The sequence below is a fragment of the Papaver somniferum genome, chromosome 9 (genome assembly GCF_003573695.1).
Source record: "Papaver somniferum cultivar HN1 chromosome 9, ASM357369v1, whole genome shotgun sequence".
NCBI classification, from domain to species: domain Eukaryota; kingdom Viridiplantae; phylum Streptophyta; class Magnoliopsida; order Ranunculales; family Papaveraceae; genus Papaver; species Papaver somniferum.
In genome coordinates this window covers 126,528,381-126,547,438 of record NC_039366.1, presented here as the reverse complement: position 1 = coordinate 126,547,438, position 19,058 = coordinate 126,528,381, and the positions used below count along the sequence as shown (strand labels likewise).

The window sequence follows — 19,058 nt, the reverse complement described above, 5'->3', positions numbered from 1 at the left end:
AATTTGTCGAATGAGCAATACTCACTCAAATGCTCGAATATTGATCTAACTATCAATATTCAGTAATTTACCGTCGAATATTGATTCAGCTCAATATTCAACAATTCATCGAATTTACAATATTTGCTCAGACGAGCAATATCAACATCATTCAAGAACAATAGTCTAACATGTTCAATCCATGAATCACTGAGCATTCGTCAATCATGATCAATTTAACAAAACTTAGACTCAGTGTATAATCAAGTCAACGACTGACTAATCAAATACATGTCTGCTTTGCAGACTCCACATTCGTGAGATATCAATCACGTCACATGGGGGATATCAATTAGGGTTTTGGTCTTGCGGCCTACAACATGTGGGAAATGTGAGTAAGTCGTGCAAGCGGTTGAGTGAGTTAGAAAAGTAGTGGGTGGATGATCAATCAAGGTTCCACACGACATGGAACTGATTTTACCACGATCTCCCACTTGCCCACTCTTTCACTCAAGAAACCGTCGCACTTACTGGGATCAATGTGTTTACTATTCTGACAATATAAATAAGTCCCAAATCGATGACTGAAGCACAACAATTCTCTCGATCGAAACTTATTCATAGAACTCAGCAGTTCATCAATTTGCAGAAACCCACAACACGTCCACAATCCTTGATCATCATTGATCTCACACAATTCTCAGCTTCCCTCTTACAGATCAACCCATCTCCCTTTTTGTGGTCGAATTTACTCTGGAACGGTCATTGACTTGGTTTAGGCCGGAGTCCTACAGATTGATCTCTTGAACTCAAAGCACTCCATGCAGTGCATCTGTTTGAGGTTAAGAAGTTTGCTCGGTTGAGGAGTCTCGTCCGCACGATCGTCTCTTCACTTTCCTAAAAAAACAGCGAACCGTTTTCCCCCATCTACAACGACTATTTTCTTTCTTATTTTAGTCTTTTGTAGTTCATGTGTGGCTCAAAATTTGTAGGAATATTTCAGTTCCATCTTATGCTTTTCTTAGAAAAGTTGTGTTTGTAATTCAGACCCTTCACTTGCACTGATTGTTGTTTCAACTTGAAGGCACTTTTAATTTAGTAAATCCTAGTCTCATCTGGAGCAACTGGGAAACTCTTATGGGTGGGTAATAGCCTTTACTTCAGAGTCCTGTAGATCCTAAATCTGTACTGCAGTCTTGGTTTCCGACTGCAGTCTTGGAATTCTTCACCTGCAGACTTGGATTTGGCCGACTTTTCACTAATATATTATGCAGTCTTCGATCGCAGAAGGAGAGGATTGTGAGATTGTTTGGAGGTTGACTGAATTGATTTCAGTTCAAGGAAGGAATGTTCACTTTCTGTAGTTTTCTGTTCTGGATTTTTGTATTTCCATACTAGGCAGATTGTTTTTTTGCTGCAGTCCTCTACTGCAGTCTACCTGCTTTGCCTATGCATTGTATACCTTCTCTGGATACTCGTGCTTTCTCAAGACAGAACTGGTATTTTTCTGCAGTCACTGTTTTACTCGTGATTCTTTACAAGACAATATCGATATCTTGCTGCAGTCACTGAGTACTTCATCTGTTGCAACTGCAGTTTGGTATCGCATTATCTGTAGCTGAATTCTACTCGCGCTCTGGTTGTGCGAGGTGTTCAGAAAGGGCTTTTAATTTGAGACTGAAAAGGAGAGATGGAGTGGAAGTGCATGTTCAGGAATTTCCATTTGTTTCGATACTGTTGTATTGCATTTTAGGCATTGCAGGCGTGATTTTTGCAGGGCTGTTAACTGCATTGGTCTCTGCTTTAGTCTTTTCTCTCTTCACTTTGTTTGAAAAGCTAAGAAAGTATGTGTCAGTATGTAACATTTTTGCTCTTTGCTTTTGCTTGAGCTTTTTCCTCTAAATATAACATTTTTGCTCTTTGTTTGCAATATGTACTTGCATCGCCAGAACTTGTGAACAATATAAAAGTGATATTGCTCATTTTTTTAAAGCAAATTAGTGTTGTTTAAACACTGGATACATTTCTCGGAGTCGAGAATCATATGAAATTTCAAAGTACCTAATCATTGATCAAAATATTATTTGCAGTTGTTATCTTAAGAAATGATGATATAAAAGCCTTCAACAACCGACACAATCTGTCTACTTGGTAGGGCTATTGATGTTTTGATGGAACAACCCAAATTAGTCAGAATTTTTCGCAACTCAAATCACTAAAAAATCTTTTTCAACTGGATCAATTTTATGCAAATAAATCAACGATGAAATACAAATACTATTAATTTCATCTATTTTCTCTTGTTAGGTTGAATACTATCAATTTCATTTCTACTCTATTGAAGAATAATCCAAGATACTATGAAGAAGACAGAAAAGAAAAGAATGCATATTTACCAGGTGATAGTGTTGATGTTGGTTAAGGTGGTGCTGATGGTGTTTCTGCTTACCGTAGTTAGTGGCGGTGGTGGCTCAATCGATTCAGAAGTGGACTGAAGAGTGAAGATAGTGTTAAACTGTCAATGGAGATTTTGTGGTAGTGGTGTAGAATGAAGAGAACGAATTTGGTACTGGTGGTGGTGAACAGGTTGTGAATTTGAATGAGAAGTTAAAGAAGGTTGAAGGAGGATGATGATAGTGATTCTTCTTCAATGTTGGCTGGTTTCGTTTAGTTTCAGATTTAGAAACGAAGAGGATGGAGAAAGGAAGAAACAAAGAAGAGGGCGGCGGTGGTGGTGACACTCAAACAGGATGAATCTGGAGGTGGAGGGTGGTGGATGGTGGTGGTGATTTTTCTGTTTCTTTGGTTTTCTCCTCAGAGTTTCAGATTGAGTAGAGTCGAAACGAAAACATGGGAGGAAGATTTGAAGTCAAATATGACCTTGAAGTTTTAAAATGTTTACGAAAGTTTTACACTCACAAAAAAGAATTGGAGTCAATTGAGAAGAATAATACTTGGGAAATAACAACACTTTCACCTGGTAAGAAACCTATTAGTGTTAAGTGGGTTTACAAAACAAAATACAAGTCAAATGGTGAAATAGAAAGACTGAAAGCAAGGTTAGTAGCTAAGGGTTATAAATAAAGACAAGGAGTTGATTATTCAGAAGTATTTGCACAAGTTGCAATACTTGATACAGTAAGGATGATCATTGCTTTAGTTGCACAAAAGCATTGGAAGATATTTCAGATGGATGTGAAGTCAGCATTCTTGAATGGAGTATTGGAAGAAGAAGTTTATGTAGAACAACCAGCTGGCTATATTATAGAGGGGGAGGAGAATGAAGTATACAAGCTAAACAAAGCTTTGTATTGTTTGAAACAAGCACCAAGAGCTTGGTATACAAGAATAGACTCTTATTTTCTTGAGAAAGGATTTACAAGATGTCCACATGAGCATACTCTATATTTGAAAGCTGATACTCTTGGAAATCATATTATAGTATGTTTGTATGTGGATGATCTCATATTTACTGGAAATAGTTCTGAGATGATTAATGAATTCAGGGAGGATATGGTGAAGGAATTTGAAATGACAGATCTTGGTTTGATGTCATATTTTCTTGGTATTGAAGTACAACAAACTGAAAGAGGAATTTTTATTAATCAACAAAGGTATGTTGAAGGAATTTTGAAGCCTTTCAAGATGGATAATTGTAATCCAATTTTAACACCAGTAGAAGAGAGACTGAAGTTAACAAAAGATGGATTAGGAGAGCTTGTGAATTCAACAGAATTTAAAGGTCTTGTTGGATGTTTGAGATATTTGACTGCTACAAGACCTGATATCATGTATGCAGTTGGGTTGGTTAGTAGGTTCATGGAATCTCCTAGACAATCATATTTACAAGCTGCAAAACGTATTCCGAAGTATGTAAAAGGAACAACAATCATGTGAATCTTATATACTGTTTCAGAAGATCCAAATTTGGTTGGTTTTACTGATAGTGATTGGGCTGGAGATACCGAAGAAAGAAGAAGTACATCAGGTTATGGATTTCAGTTGGGAACTAGTTTTTTCTCTTGGTCATCTAAGAAGCAACAAGTTGTTGCATTATCTACAACAGAAGCTGAGTATATAGCTGCTAGCAACTGTGCTGCACAGGCTGTATGGTTAAGAATGATGTTGAAGTCATTGTTTCAAGAACAAACAACACCAACAACAATAGTTTGTGATAATAAGTCGACAATTTCACTAACTAAGAATCTTGTGCTTCATGGAAGAAGTAAACACATTGATATTAAGTATCATTACATCAGAGAGCTTTTCAGTAACAAGGAGATAGCTGTGGATTTTGTTGAAAGTGAAGAACAAGTAGCTGATATTTTCACCAAGTATTTGAAGTCTAACACTTTCATTTACTTGCGTGGAAAGCTAGGAATGATTAGCAAAGAGTATCTTGGTTTAAGGGAGGATGTTGAAGAATAAACCAAGATACTATGAAGAAGACAAAAGGGATCAACAAGTGTTGTTGATACAAGTAGTATGGATCAACTATAAGAGTTGACAGAATGAGGTTGGATCAACTGGTACAGTTGACACGATGTGAATGGATCAACAAGTATTTTTGATACGGTGGTACGGTAATTAGAAATTTACTTGGGTTGCAAGTATTACTGTTTTTAAGAGTTTGTTTACGTGAGAATTGTCTAGAAGTTTCTTTGTTAGAATTTGATTATTTTAGGAAAGTCTTTTTACTTGAGAGTCAAGTTTGTTAGTCATATAAATAGGTTGTTGAGCCATGAGTCGAAATACATTAATTAAGAGAAGTTTGTTTGAGTTTATTTCTGTGTTCTTTCATTAAGTCTTTTATATCAGATTTTCTACATACTCTCTTGTTGATTGAGATGGGTTTGTTTTGTTCAGTACATATATGAAATCCAACGAATCGGACCTTCCATTTTCTGTGTTCGTTAGAAGAGAGAAGAAAAAGAAAATCAAAATTAATGGAGTTCTAGAATGTGACGTGCAGTAATGCTATTGGTAATTCCCGATACATATTTAAAATTTTGTTAAAAAAAAGTTGAAATAATAGATAACGTGAGAGAATTCTAGCTAATTAGGAGGGGAGGAACGTGCACCCTGGTTAAACACGGGTGCACATAGATGGACTCTCTTTTAAAACACACATCGTATTTTTGTAAAATTAATATATTTGAAAAGCCCTTTGAATTACCTACGTAATGAGTATAAATAAGAATATTAAATTTTATTTTACGAAAAAAAAATCATTATTATCAAATTTGATGTTGTTAAAGAAGTAAAATTGATGCATGTGCATCGCAAATATGGTTTGGATAATGTTCATAAAAACACTCAAACCATATTGTATAATATTTGGCCGGATGTGGTAGCTAATATTTGGCTCAATGTGAATATACCACTCCCTACTTTCCTTATATAAACACGGAGTTTTGGATTTTAATTGTCCCATTATATATATGGAAATCCAATTTCAAAATAATCTTTCTTACACATATCCTTATTTATGAACCTATATTTGAGAGATACCCCACAAATTGGGGATACTTTTTAATACAGCCGGCCTGATTTTATAGTGGCAACTGCAATAAAAGTATCCCCAGATAAATTAATGTTTCATATCTTACAAATTGATGATAGATATTTATGAAATCCAATTTACTTTTTATTAGTTCTAATAGGGGTAGTCAAATGAGATTTTGAATGACGTCTCGGAAATTCGCAAATCTATTGTTAGTCCATAGAGACTTTTGGGGAGTCTCTTAATGTCTCTTGTTATTGGTTAGAGACTTTTTTCAAGTCCTTTAAATTCTCAGAAACTCCTTGTTATTGGCTTAGGATTTCATAAGAGTCATTCCAACACTCTTGTTATTCGAAGGAGAATTGAAAGTCATTGATTTGTTGTTTTCAGAGATTTGGAGAGACTTTTTCTTGAAAATAGGCATGGTAGAAATCTTTCCTCAAGAGGTGATATTTCGGGAGACTTGGAAATTTGGAGATTTTTTGGTTTTAGGAGTGAACCATTTTTTTCTCTCCTTGTGTAGTAATACGCTTAAGGGCCACTTGGAAATGGATTTTTTAAATTGGAGAATATATATTTTAAAATCGGCTATGTGATTCTTTGTGATATATATATCGATTTTAAAATATACTTTTTAGAAGTTATGATATTTTTTTCCCGATTTTATGTTGTTGGAAAACTCCACATAGAAAATCAGTGGTGAGAAAGCATATAAAATAAAATGTGGGACGAGTGAAATAAAGTGAATGAAACTTCGGCATAAGATAACACTGAGATTTATTTTGACAATGGACACATATTTTATTAGGGAGCTAGTCATGGTACTTTTATTATTACTGTAACGTGAATAATAAGAAAATTAATAATGTTTGGAATTAATTAGGGGATATCATACAATTTTGTCTCCACAAATCACATAAACTTTCTACAAGTCTCATTTTTTTCCTAGCATTTTTAGGGGCGACCACGAAAGAATTAGGAGCGACTTTTTTATTCCCAACCCATAGGTGTGGTTATGGGATGTCCTAATGATTAGAAAATACCTATATGCCCTTTTACAATCGGTAGTTTGGTATTGATTTAACCTACCGATTATGACCGTGTTCTTCTTTTCGTTGCTTTGTTTTGAAAAATTAAATTTGGGGCTACTATCACAATCGGTAGATAATAAACATCACAAAACTACCGATTATGAAAAAAGAGATACTCAAAATTCCATTGGTTTTTGAAAATTTTGAATATGGGGCGACTACCATAATCGGTAGATAATGAACATTATAAAACTACCGATTGTACAATCGGTAGGCAATAAACATCATGAAACTACCGATTGTGAAAATAGAGAAATCCAAAATTCCATTGGTTTTTGAAAATTTCGAATTTAGGGCTACTACCACAATCGGTAGATAACGAACATCACAAAACTACCGATTGTCAATCGGTAGGCAATAAACATCATGAAACTACCGATTGTGAAAATAGATAAATCCAAAATTCTATTGGTTTCTGAAAATTTTGAATTTGGGGCTACTACCATAATCGGTAGATAGTGAACATAATGCAACTACCGCTTATACAATCGATAGGCAATAAACATCATAAAACTACCGATTGTGAAAATAGAGAAATCCAAAATTCCATTGGTTTTTGAAAATTTTGAATATGGGGGTACTACCACAATCGGAAGATAACGAACATCACGAAACTACCAGTTGTCAATCTGTAGGCAATAAACATCATGAAACTACCGATTCTGAAAATAGAGAAATCCAAAATTCCATTGGTTTTTGAAAATTTTGAATTTGGGGCTACTACCACAATCGGTAGATAACGAACATCACGAAATTACCGATTGTCAATCGGTAGGCAATAAACATCATGAAATTACCGATTGTGAAAATAGAGAAATCCAAAATTCCCATTGGTTTTTGAACATTTTGAATTTGGGGCCACTACCACAATCGGTAGATAACGAACATCACGAAACTACCGATTGTCAATCGGTAGGAAATAAACATCATGAAACTACCGATTGTGAAAATAGAGAAATCCAAAATTCCCATTGGTTTTTGAAAATTTTGAATTTGGGGCTACATTGTAATCGGAAGCCAATTAAATATCATTTTGTACCGATTATATATATATTTTAGCTCAGTAGTCGGTAGACATGGTGCTCCATTATCTACCCATTTTGGGTTGTTCTCGATCATGTGAAAATGGAATCTCATCTATATAATAAATTTCTCCCCATTGTAAACTTAACTACCGATTATGGAGGGCATATTTGCCATTTCGAAAAATTTGAGATAAGGGGTGGCTTTGTTTTAGGTTTCGGTGACCTTTTTTGTATTTTTGTGTCGCCCCTAATTCTTTTGGGGTCGCCCTAAAAATGCCAGGATTTTTTTGTCCCTACAAATCTCATTTTTTGTCTCCACAAGTCACAAAGACTCTCTAAAACACTATCAGAGAATCACTAGAAATCTCTAGATTTTCGGAGAATCTCTGGGAGTCACTCAAATTAAAAATCTATGAAAATCCATAGAAATCTCGTTTGACTAAGAGAATCGGCAAACTCCGCCTAACTTTGACTTCAGTCAACATGAGCATACTTTGACTGAGGGAGCATGATTAAAAGATTGTCACCTATCTTTGACTTCAGTCAACCTGAGCATACTGTTTCAATTCCCTAGTTCCTAAAAAGTTGGTTTCCCATAGTGCCTATCATATTTTCAGATAAGTGAATTCAAGCTGACTGCTGGAGAAGATATCAGTGTTAGTGATTGGCTCAAAACTGCATTGTATCCAGGAACGGAGCTGTGTTGAGGGGTGGCCTCCACCCCCATATTCCTGGTTAATTCGTTGGTGATTTCTTTAAATTCTTACTAATTAAAAAAATGTTTCTTAATAAGCCCTCTTAAATAATTTTTTTTTTCAAATTCGCTTCCCTTATATGGAATTTCTTGCTCCGTCCCTGATTGCATCATCTTCCAGCGTTTCGCCTACTTGGTAATTAGATAGTGCCGTATCAACTTGAGTCCGATAATATCTGTTTATCTTTTGTCTGTAACATGTTCCAACTGTCAACTGTGATTCAACTTTTAAGCATGGAATTCTAGATTGTTATAAATATCCTAAACTCAAAATATCCCATTACTGTATCTAACAATTAAGTGACAACTTGCTGGAGTGCATGCCACTAACAAAAGGAGAAAGCATTAGATTTTCCACTAATTTAAGTTTTGTGCACTATAATAGCGGATGTATCCAGCATGGTGATAAAATCGTTGCATGTTAATATCAATGAACTGTATTTCGAACTAGTAACATATTTTGTGCTAACCTCAATTCCAACTTCCATCAGAACATAAGTTCAAGGTACAATTGAAAAAATGAAAGATCGATTTTTTGTGGAAGGCAATAGGTTATCTGTATCGTCAAAAATTATACCAGAAGAGATAGAGATGCGATGTGCATGCTGTTGGGAGTGTGCACAAAATCGAACTGGAACGCAACTGGCAAATTACTTCTTTTAATAAGTCACAATAACGAGTACCTTGCTTGGATATTATTTTTTGTTGTCTAACCACACCAATTAAAAGCAACCAAAATCAAAGCAAGTCTGTTACATACTGCATAAACTCAGTATCATTTTCAAGACCTGACATAGCATCAGGTGATAAACAAACTTCAAGATCAACACTTCCACCACCATCTCTCCCTGGAAAAGCTGATATTTTCCCATCAAATTTATTAGCCTTACCACTACGTACAGCTAATGGTCGACCCCACCCAAAATCATTATCATACATCGGAAATCTCGGTGAACTTCCCATTGTGATTGATGCACCATCGAAGTTCCCTAGTGGGAAACATCTTGGGTTCTTCTCCCATTCTTCTACTCCCTGTACCACTGTATCATGATTATGCGCCCTCACATTTTTATTCAACATCTCAGCACTCCAGCACAAATCTCTAGACAACAGTTCGCCTATCGGAACAATGGTTGGGATACTCTGTATAGCGTTACCGAAATAATACGGATTCATACGTGGTTCTAAACGGTGACGGCAGTTAACTGCCATCCGAAACGTCGTCGGTTTATTCGCCGGAAGTTTTCTTGCTCGTGTTACTGATCTCCATAATTGAGCACTTAATGATTGAAACGATGAAATCTCAACCGTTGGATTAACTTCCGCCGGCTTCCCGTTTGGGTTTTGGTTTTGATCGTTGCTCAGTTTCCCTATAATCTCATACCCGTTCTCGAATTTCTTGAAATTATTAGCTCTGGATTTCAATTTCAGAATCGATTCTCTGCTGAAATGGAAAATTCTCTCTCTTAATGGAGCATCAACATCAAACGTTACCTTTGGATTTCCGTCGGGGAATTGAAGAACAGCTTTAGAATCTTTCACATAATTTCTAGTAAAATCAGGTTGTTTCGTAATCTTCTTAACACCTTTAGTAATCTCTGCAAAAGTATTGAAGAAATTCCAGAAAGATGTACCATCAGTAACGGCATGATTAACAGCACAACCAATAAAAACACCATCAGACAATTCCGTCACTTGCACAGCAGCTAGAGGTCTGTAATGACCGTCATAACTCACAACTCCATCATAAGTAAAGAATTCTCTAATCACTTGAGGCAAATCATTATTATCATGGTTGCTGTTTTGTGGTGGTAGAACATCACGAATTGATAAATGTGTTGCATTAGCTTCGACGAAATCGACACCAAGATCATTACAATCGATGTGTACGAAACCGGAGGAATCCGTTTTCATACGACCGGCGAGAGCAGGGAAATGAGAAAGAGTTTTAGAGAGTGAGATTTTGAGAAGTGGGATTAGAGAATCAAATGGAATGTTATCAGGACGAGTTAATAAAACTCCTTTTTGAATGTAATGACATGAAAGCATAGGAAGATCAGAAACAGAGAGTTTAAGATCTTTGATTGTTGATGTTTGATCTGGTTTTATTGTGCATCGCGAGATTATCATGGTTTTAGAAGCTGAAGAAGGCATTTTTTTGAACCCTGTTTTGTATGTGTGAGTTTGAATCAGTGGAGTAGAATTAAAAACAGTTGTGCGGGAGATGGGTATGGAAGAGAGGAGTGGGGGGAAGTTTATATAGGAAAAAAAATGGGAGGTCTGTTTGGGTTCATGAACTTTATTTAAGTTTATGGTGGGCGCGGATGTTTGGTACTCCTTGTCCCGCTCACTCTTCCTATTTTATCATATCTAGGAAATTGATTAAGGGCGCAGCAATACCGTTGAGCCTTCCTTTATTTTGGATTTCTTAACGAACTTGGGAGGAAGGCAGTTGGCCTCAGTGTCATTAAGGTTAAAGTGACGGTTATATATACAAAATTTACGAGGTTACATCAAATAACCGGTATCTCATTTGTAGAGTAAACCTTTTCATTATGTGATTGACGGTTGAAATCCTGGGCTTACAAATTGGTGATAAAAATTAAACACAAGATTGATCAATTAACCCAATAACGACAATTCCTGGATGAAAAAGTCATGTAAAATTTGATACCGTTTAAATGGACGAGAATGCAAAAATAGCCAGGATGTAAACAGTTTCATCCTATCAATTTTCAAATACTTTTTCTTATTTTCAATTTACATCAGGATGTATCCAGTTTCGTCCTCGCTATTTTTTAAGCTTAAGCCAGGATGAATCCAGATTCATTCTTGCTATTTTTTTGGTGTCCATTTCACCAATACTAATTTTTACTCGTCCATTAGAACCATGTTTTAAAAATATTTGGATAATTGACCCAATTTCTCTAAATTAAAGAAATTGAATTTGAAGATAATTTTTTGATGACATGTTCTTCTTATAAGTCTCTATACTCCCACCAAAAATGAGAACATTTCGAGACGTATAAAACCACCATCTACTAGTATATTAAATATATTGCGTTATACAAATTTTATACTTATTATTATAACGTCGAGTGCATAACAGTCTCATCCATATACTTGTGCTTGCCCAAAAGTGTTGACTCGGTATGAACAATCAGTGATGGAATTGAAGGTAGATTTTAAAACCAATTAAAATCAAGGTTTGAAAAATGGCCATTATTTCGGAAAAAACGTCCGTTAAAATGGTCATGCCTATGTAGCGTGTCCGTGAGGATCGTCGACACCCATATCTATATAAACTGATAAATAGGAAATAACTGCGTTATTTAGACCCGTTATAATCGTTTTCACGCATGTTATAACCGTTTTCCTAAAATTGAATTTTACGTTTTTTCCTCTTAAATAACATTTTAACGCAAGTATTTTATACCATTTTTCCCGTTTTCACGTCAGTTATAACCGTTTTTTAAGAAAAAAATATAAAAATATTTTCTTACACTTCTTTATATTTTAAATTAAAGATTAAAAAATTACAATTAATATTTTAAATATAAAAATTAAAATAATAATATATAGAAAACGTTATAACAACGTTATTAGACCTGTTATAACTGTTTTCACGCGCGTTGTAACCGTCAGATAGGAATTTCAAACCATAATTCTTTTTTGTTTTCTATTTAACCGTTATAACGCCCGTTATTTTATAATAACATATAAAAAATACGTTTTTTTCTAAATAATGCATTTTTTGTCAGAAACGTGCACACACCTGTCAAACGCGTTATAATAATCACGCCCAGTGACCGTGACCTGAACTGTGACCTATTTTTCAAACCTCCATTCGAATGCAATTTTTTCCTCATATTTTAGCCCACCTAGACTTTAAAACCAACTTCCATGACTGTGGTCCAAAGACAAAAAACGGGATTACGTCGAAGTCGTTATTGAGGTATACTCCGTCATGTGTAACAATAAACACGCGATGCACACGCTTTAATGGCTAGCACAGATTAAATTTGTCCATCCATAGAAGACCACGTGTAACGACAATAACCAGCTAAGTAGACATGGGCATACCCACTGGTGGGAAATCACAGACCTGCCATAGTGCCATCTTCTTTCCTAGCTCCTACATTAAGTCCGTACCGCTTTGTTTTGCTTAGCTTAGCTTAGCTGGTCAATAGTTTGCTGAATAGGATTCCACATGTCATACTCTTTTTCTAGTATGGCTCTCTTCATAATGCATGTCTTCCACGTTATTCTGAAAGTTTTAAGTAGGGAGAATTTACTTGCACAGAGTCGGAGAAGAGACGTAAATTTCTCTGCCTGATTTCTTATCTGCCGGTATAAATGTCTGTCAGTTGCCATTTCAGACGGAATCCCAGAAGATACCGTTGTAAATCAACCAGGCTGACAGTTATAAATGTGGCGCTGACTTATAACAGGATTTTGCTAAATTGTCCAAATCCCTAAAAAAGTCGGCTCACGAGCTCTTGTCCTAAAATAAAACATACTGACAGTTAAAATAGTGTCAATTTGCCACAATTTGAAGCAAGAAAATAGAAAGTCGGTAATCATCGCGGGAACAAAATCTTTCCTAATTAAACAACCCCAATCATTTCTGATCTGGCCGGCATCTTCTTACCTGTATAACACGAATCCCCATGAAAATATCCTACTCCAACTTAGTGGACTAATCAATAGTTTGACCTTATTCGTATTATTAGTAGTATGATTAGTACCTCAATCTCCGGATTATAATTTTAATACAAACAACCTTAATTTTTTTAGAAATATTTATTAGTGAATTATTATTCTATAGTTGTCATGATCACATGGTGTTTGAGAACGTCACACATGGAATTAAGTTCAGTACCGATTGATTAGCGGAAGAGCCGCACAACTTGGATGTGGCAGCTAGTCCTAGTTACATGTGTACATCGGTTTACAGTAGAAGTATCAAATCAATGACTGGATATGAGACATTTAACTTGGAACGGTAATGCATGGTATTTGGCTCGAACGAAATTATTGAATTTTCAGCATTTTTTGAAATTCTCAGACATCAACATCGTCAAGGAACAAGACATATTCAGCTAATATTCCTCACCAAATCTTAATCTTGTGTTTTGCATGTTTCTTCTTCTTTGATGGAGATACGGTTTCCAGATAGCGATTTCCAGATAGGAAACCAGAAACTGTCACGAGAGATATCCGAAAACACCAATGATGTTTAAAATTCTAGCCAACTATTAACATGCATGTACATTCGTACATGCATCACATTTGCTAGTAGTCAATTCTTCTAGCTGACCGTGCGTCAAAGTGGCGATGTATGTTTTGTTGCTATTTTAAGTGGTACATAATTGACCAGTGTAGTCAATTCTTCAGACTTTCACAGTAGCTACTTGCTTGCACTAGTCAATTCTTTTAGCAGACATCAAGGAACTTTTGTTTAATCATACACTTGCTCAGTATTTCCTTGTACAATGTATATATCGCTAACACTATTTGGACGGTGGTTAAATTTCCATTTTACTTCTAACAAATGTACGTCACAAAGTTCATTCAGCTCGTTTCAAACCACTTGTTTTTCGTTTGGTTGCTTGGATTAATGTTGTCATTAACTATCTCATTTGAGACTCATAATTCTATCAGTCATTTTGAGTTGGGTTTAAAATGTTTGGGGTATGTTTTCTTATTTATCTGTTTCCGCTCTTTTCTCTTTGCTTTCTTCTTAGGATGACTGATTCCAAACTCAATTTTCCTTTTTTTTTTATCGGTTGTATATATTGGGTTACGATACCCCTCTAAGTACCTCTTTTTTTTATGAACATTTTTCTATAGACCCATCAGAAAAAATCTATCCGCGAATATAAATAGCAGTACCTGTATTTCATTTAGACTGTTAAACTACTCAATAACGTGTAGAATGTGTACATGTTCTCAGTTATTTTAAGGCCTAGAAGTATAGAATAGCTTAAAATGCGGATACCTACATAATTAAGATTTAAGAGGTCCATTTCTCATGACGCTCTTAAGTCTTAACCGACATATCATGGAGAAGCATCTTTGGTGGTTCGAAAAGAAGTATAAGTTTTTGCTTGTTCAAATTAATAAATAATTAGTAAATTAAATCAAGTACTTGTCTAATTGAAATTATGGGTTACCCAATTAATTATGACATCTATTAATTAGCTTTAGGTAGCTTGCTGTGGATGGTCGTGAATGAAATAGAGCGAGAGTAGACGTACAACTAGCAACCCAAATGATCCAAAACAGAACGAATAAGCAGGTCATGATTCTCATGAACACTTTTATGAAAATGACTTCGTCTTAATCCTGAACTTTTTAATTAATAAAGAGCACTATTTATAGGTGAGGATTTGATTGCTATTCTTTTTCTTTGATCATCAAATCATAAGTATTTCATCCCAAATAAAAATGTTTGAACGATGGTTTTCAAGTAAAATAAAAGGAAAATGGGTTATTTGTCCAAATATTTTTAAATCACTGTTCAAATGGACGAGTAAAAAATAGTTTGGGTGAAATGGCCAAAAAAAAAGTAAGGATGAAACTGGAATTTCATCCTTGCTTAAATTTAAAAAATAGCAAGGATGAAACTGGATACATCCTGTGTAAATTAAAAATAAGGAAAAATATTTGAAAATGGGCACGAAGAAACTGGTTACATCCTGCCTATTTTTACATTTTTGTCCATTTAAACAGTATCAAAATCTAACTGTCCATTTCATCCAGGAATTGTTGATTTTGGTCTTTTAAACCAATTTTGTGTAAAATAAATACATCGTAATATGAAACAAATACATAGAAAGATGTAAAATGCAAATAAACAACAAAGAGAATAGCAATCTACAACCAGTTCAAAAGAAAAAAAAATAGCGATCCACAAACGATAGTACCTAAATCTTGTATTTTAAGACTGGAGAAGAAATGATACTCAAAATTATAAATTTAATAAATTTTCTTCTTGGAAAAGAGATGCTCCTATGATAGAGGAGTAATTTCCCAAAAATTCTTCATATGGCAACGAATAACAAAGAAGCCCTAGATATAAATTTTCTTCATATTCTTCATATAAATTTTATGATAAAGAAGAACTTGATCTATCTCGTGCCGAATTGCCGATGTACTTGTATCAGGATAACCAAGCACGAATAAATCGTTAGGAAAAAACACCATAAAAGTGTAGGTAAAATCGCCCTAATGACGAAGATAAAAATCGATGCAATAACGAAGAAATTATTGAAAACCACGAAAATAACTCCTAAATTAAAATCAATTATATCTAATATTACTAAAAAAAAAAATCTTTGCTTAGATCTAGCCCCTAACGGATTAGACCTGAGCAAAGGAAGAAGACGTTGATGATTTTTTCTCCGGATTTTGAGAAAGAAGAGAGAAGAGAGAGAAATCTATTCACGAAACAAAAATTAGTCCTATCAACACCAATATTTTTTTATAAAACTAAAGTAATAATGAATTTGAGACATTTTTGTTGTTGGTAATATGGTATTTTCACAATGTTTTATATTTCTATTAAAATTGAGCTCAATCGAAGACATTTAACACAACCATCTACTCAAAAGAGTGTGAATCGACATGTTCATTTGGTAGGTTGAATAGTTAATAAAGACCTTATTATCATGCGTGTTTAGAATCCCGTCTCTCAATATATAACTTTCAAAACTAAACCAATGGAGGAGATTAATATTTCACGCCCACTCTCGTTAAAGAGTGTGCAAAAAAAAACTGGACTCGTTCACAAATTGTGTTTAATCTAACTTTCTTGCAAGAAAAGATCAAAAATGCAAAAATGATAGGTAATATTTTACAAATATTACCGGGCACTTTATTCTAGCCGGCCATGAAAAGAACATAAATACTCCATTTTAATTAGAAAAAAACAAAAGAACTAAAGATTTCATGCTACTACTCTTAGGTATGACAATCTCGGCTAGGAGACTGGCCAGCCTCATTGTGAAAGGGACATTAGATATCGTGTTTGCTAGCAAAATCCCCCAAAGGTATACAAAGAAATTCTGCTCTTGTCAGCCAAACAAATAGAGAGTAATATACCACAATATATGAAATAAAAATGGCGCAATTTAGATATACATGCATGTTTTGACTTGGTCTTTTTTTGTTGTTGAAAAAAACGGATTTCATCTAGTTAAGTGTAAGGTGGCAGTTATCTTATATGTTAAAAGTTTTATTTACCCCTGGACCACATCTCCTTTGTGCAAGGTTGATTTCCCATCGACTAAAAACCCCGAACCCTAAAACTTGGGACCCAGATCCTGAACTTGGAATGATGAACACTGAATTAAAAAAACCTGAACCCTGAACTCTGAACTTGGGAATGATGAACCCTTTTGGGGAATGTGACGAACCTGAAAAAGGTGAAATGATCCTGAACCGAGATCGGCGAACCTTAAAAATGATGAAGAAGGTCAATGTAGCAATGAATAAAGGGTAAATAAGTAAAATATAATAGGACTTAACCAAGATGGATGGAAAAGTGAAAATAGAACTATATTTGTAAAGTTTAAAAAAAAAAACTTCTATTTCTAAACCGTGATTTTCACTAGACACATATTGTTAAATAGTCATAATTAGAACAATACCTTTTGCTTATATTACTTTACCAATGAAGGTGGGAATAATTTAAAGTTTCCTGTGAGGGGATTCAAATCTCAGGGTCGGTGTAATCAGTATTTGCATGAGATCTGTTATTTTTTTCGATGATTTTTACTTTCTGAACAAGGATTTAGATCGTGGGAGAAAAATTAGAACGATCTGTTTTGCGCTACGAGTAGCGGCTTCTGTAATAGAATTACCACAAGGGTAGATATTCTCGATTTTCCCTTCCTTTGACATCATTCCTTTGTTCAGTCGATGATTTTTGTCACGGATGGGCTAAACCTGGCTCGGCCCCGCCACCCCCATATTTATGAAATTTCTAATTAGTCATTCATTTCTGTTAATTTCATGTTTTAGTTATTCAAATTTTAGAGTTTAGTCTTTTTATTTAAATTTCTAGAGTTAAGTCCACACAAACTTTAAATCGGCTCCGTCATTCCATGATTTGTCAGATAATTTGTATTGTTTACCTGTTATTAACTAATACAAAAATGTGTCTACTACAGTGTTTTAAAACCCAGACCGGCCGGTTCGACCAGAAAACCGGTGAACCAGTAGAAAAACGGGTTGAGTCAACCTTAACCCACTAATATGCTTAAAAAACCATTGAACTGGGAAAACCGGCCGGTCCAACCAGCGAACCAATTAGCCCAGCTGGGTTGTTGTCGGTTCACCCAGTTACTTCGTCATCAAAATTTCGAGTTTTTTTTTTGTTGAACTTTTTCCGTTACTAGAATATTAAACTTGCTCTTCGTGAATGAATCACAAGAATATCGGTTTATAGAAGAAGATGAAGCATAATCAAAACCTTGGATCTGTTAATTTCATTCAATCAAACAATTAATGGAAAAGGGAAGAAAAATTTTATCAATCGAAATGAGTCATGGCGATGGAGAAGCACAGAAGTCCAAATGAAAAATTAAAGAGAATTTAAGAATGAATTGATAAAACTTTATTAATTGATTTGATACATGATCGCCGAAAGAGGATGTTGGTATAAAGAGACCGTACTGTCTATTGAGAAAAATTATTGAAAGAAGATGAAACACACATAAAGAAACGTAAACATTAGGGCTCAATGGCATAAAACGTAAATAGTAGCATTATATTAGGGGTAACTATGAGGGACTAAACATGTGAAACACTTGGATGTCTGAATATTTGTGTCTCACGCCACTTATCCTCCATTCCTCCTCGTATTGGTATATATTTTTGACAGTTAGTATGTAATTTATTTGACCCAGTGATCCCGGTTGAAGCACTCTTTAAACCAATTGATTCTGATCTAGTAATTTTATTGGGTCGATGTCCGGTCCGGGTTTTAAAACATTGGTCTACTATTATTATGGTTTATGATACAAAAGATACATTAAAGAAAGTTATAAAACTACCGAAATTAACAACCAGCACGTTGGCCCTAGCTATTGATAATTTGTCTTAAAGAACAGCTGGTATCGAGGAAATACCTTTTATTGAATATTTAAATCCGGAAATGATTGATTAAGTATTTGGGTTTTACTTAATTAACAAAATATGATTGATAATGATGAGCTATATAAGCACTACTTCCTACTGCTATTTGCAGAGTGATAAAGAGCTAGTCCTACCAGTACCAACATCCAACTAATCGGCAGAATTCATAGTATGTAACAGCAAAACATTTGAATGAGAGGTTAGATGATTTCTTTTCTTAACTTTGTCCCAGCAATTTTGTTTTTGTCTAGTCACGAAGTAATTATTTGGTTGTTTGTTTGTTTTGTAGATGTCACCTGTGACTACTAAGTGGGGTGTGTACATGATACACTGCACCCGAATCCAATTATTTCTTTTTGGTTGACGGGCATCTAAGAAAGTATCCAACCTAAAAATACATGATGTTCAAGTCAAAAGGCAAAATCCCCCACTTAGTGAAAAAGTGGCACGGGAAAGTAGTAGTATATCTTATTTAAGTAATTAGAACGGGGGTCTAGTTTTACCATGTTTCGGGGATAAGTTGTTTTTTATTATGTCTTGTATGTTGGACTGGGTTCCACGGA

General features: G+C 34.9%; 2 protein-coding genes across 2 annotated transcripts; one reads left to right on the top strand and one right to left on the bottom strand.

Moving 5' to 3' along the window:
• Positions 1-3,624: 3,624 nt before the first annotated feature.
• On the top strand, positions 3,625-8,305 carry LOC113312558. Its single transcript, XM_026561302.1, has 3 exons — positions 3,625-3,852; positions 4,015-4,293; positions 8,216-8,305. The coding sequence occupies exons 1-3, from the start codon at positions 3,625-3,627 to the stop codon at positions 8,303-8,305; spliced, it is 597 nt and encodes a 198-aa protein (XP_026417087.1).
• Positions 8,306-8,759: 454 nt separating this feature from the next.
• LOC113310710 (uncharacterized acetyltransferase At3g50280-like) lies at positions 8,760-10,600 on the bottom strand. Its single transcript, XM_026559461.1, has one exon. It carries the CDS (start codon positions 10,504-10,506, stop codon positions 9,091-9,093), a length of 1,416 nt encoding a protein of 471 aa, XP_026415246.1. The 5' UTR covers positions 10,507-10,600; the 3' UTR covers positions 8,760-9,090.
• Between the last annotated feature and the right edge of the window lie 8,458 nt (positions 10,601-19,058).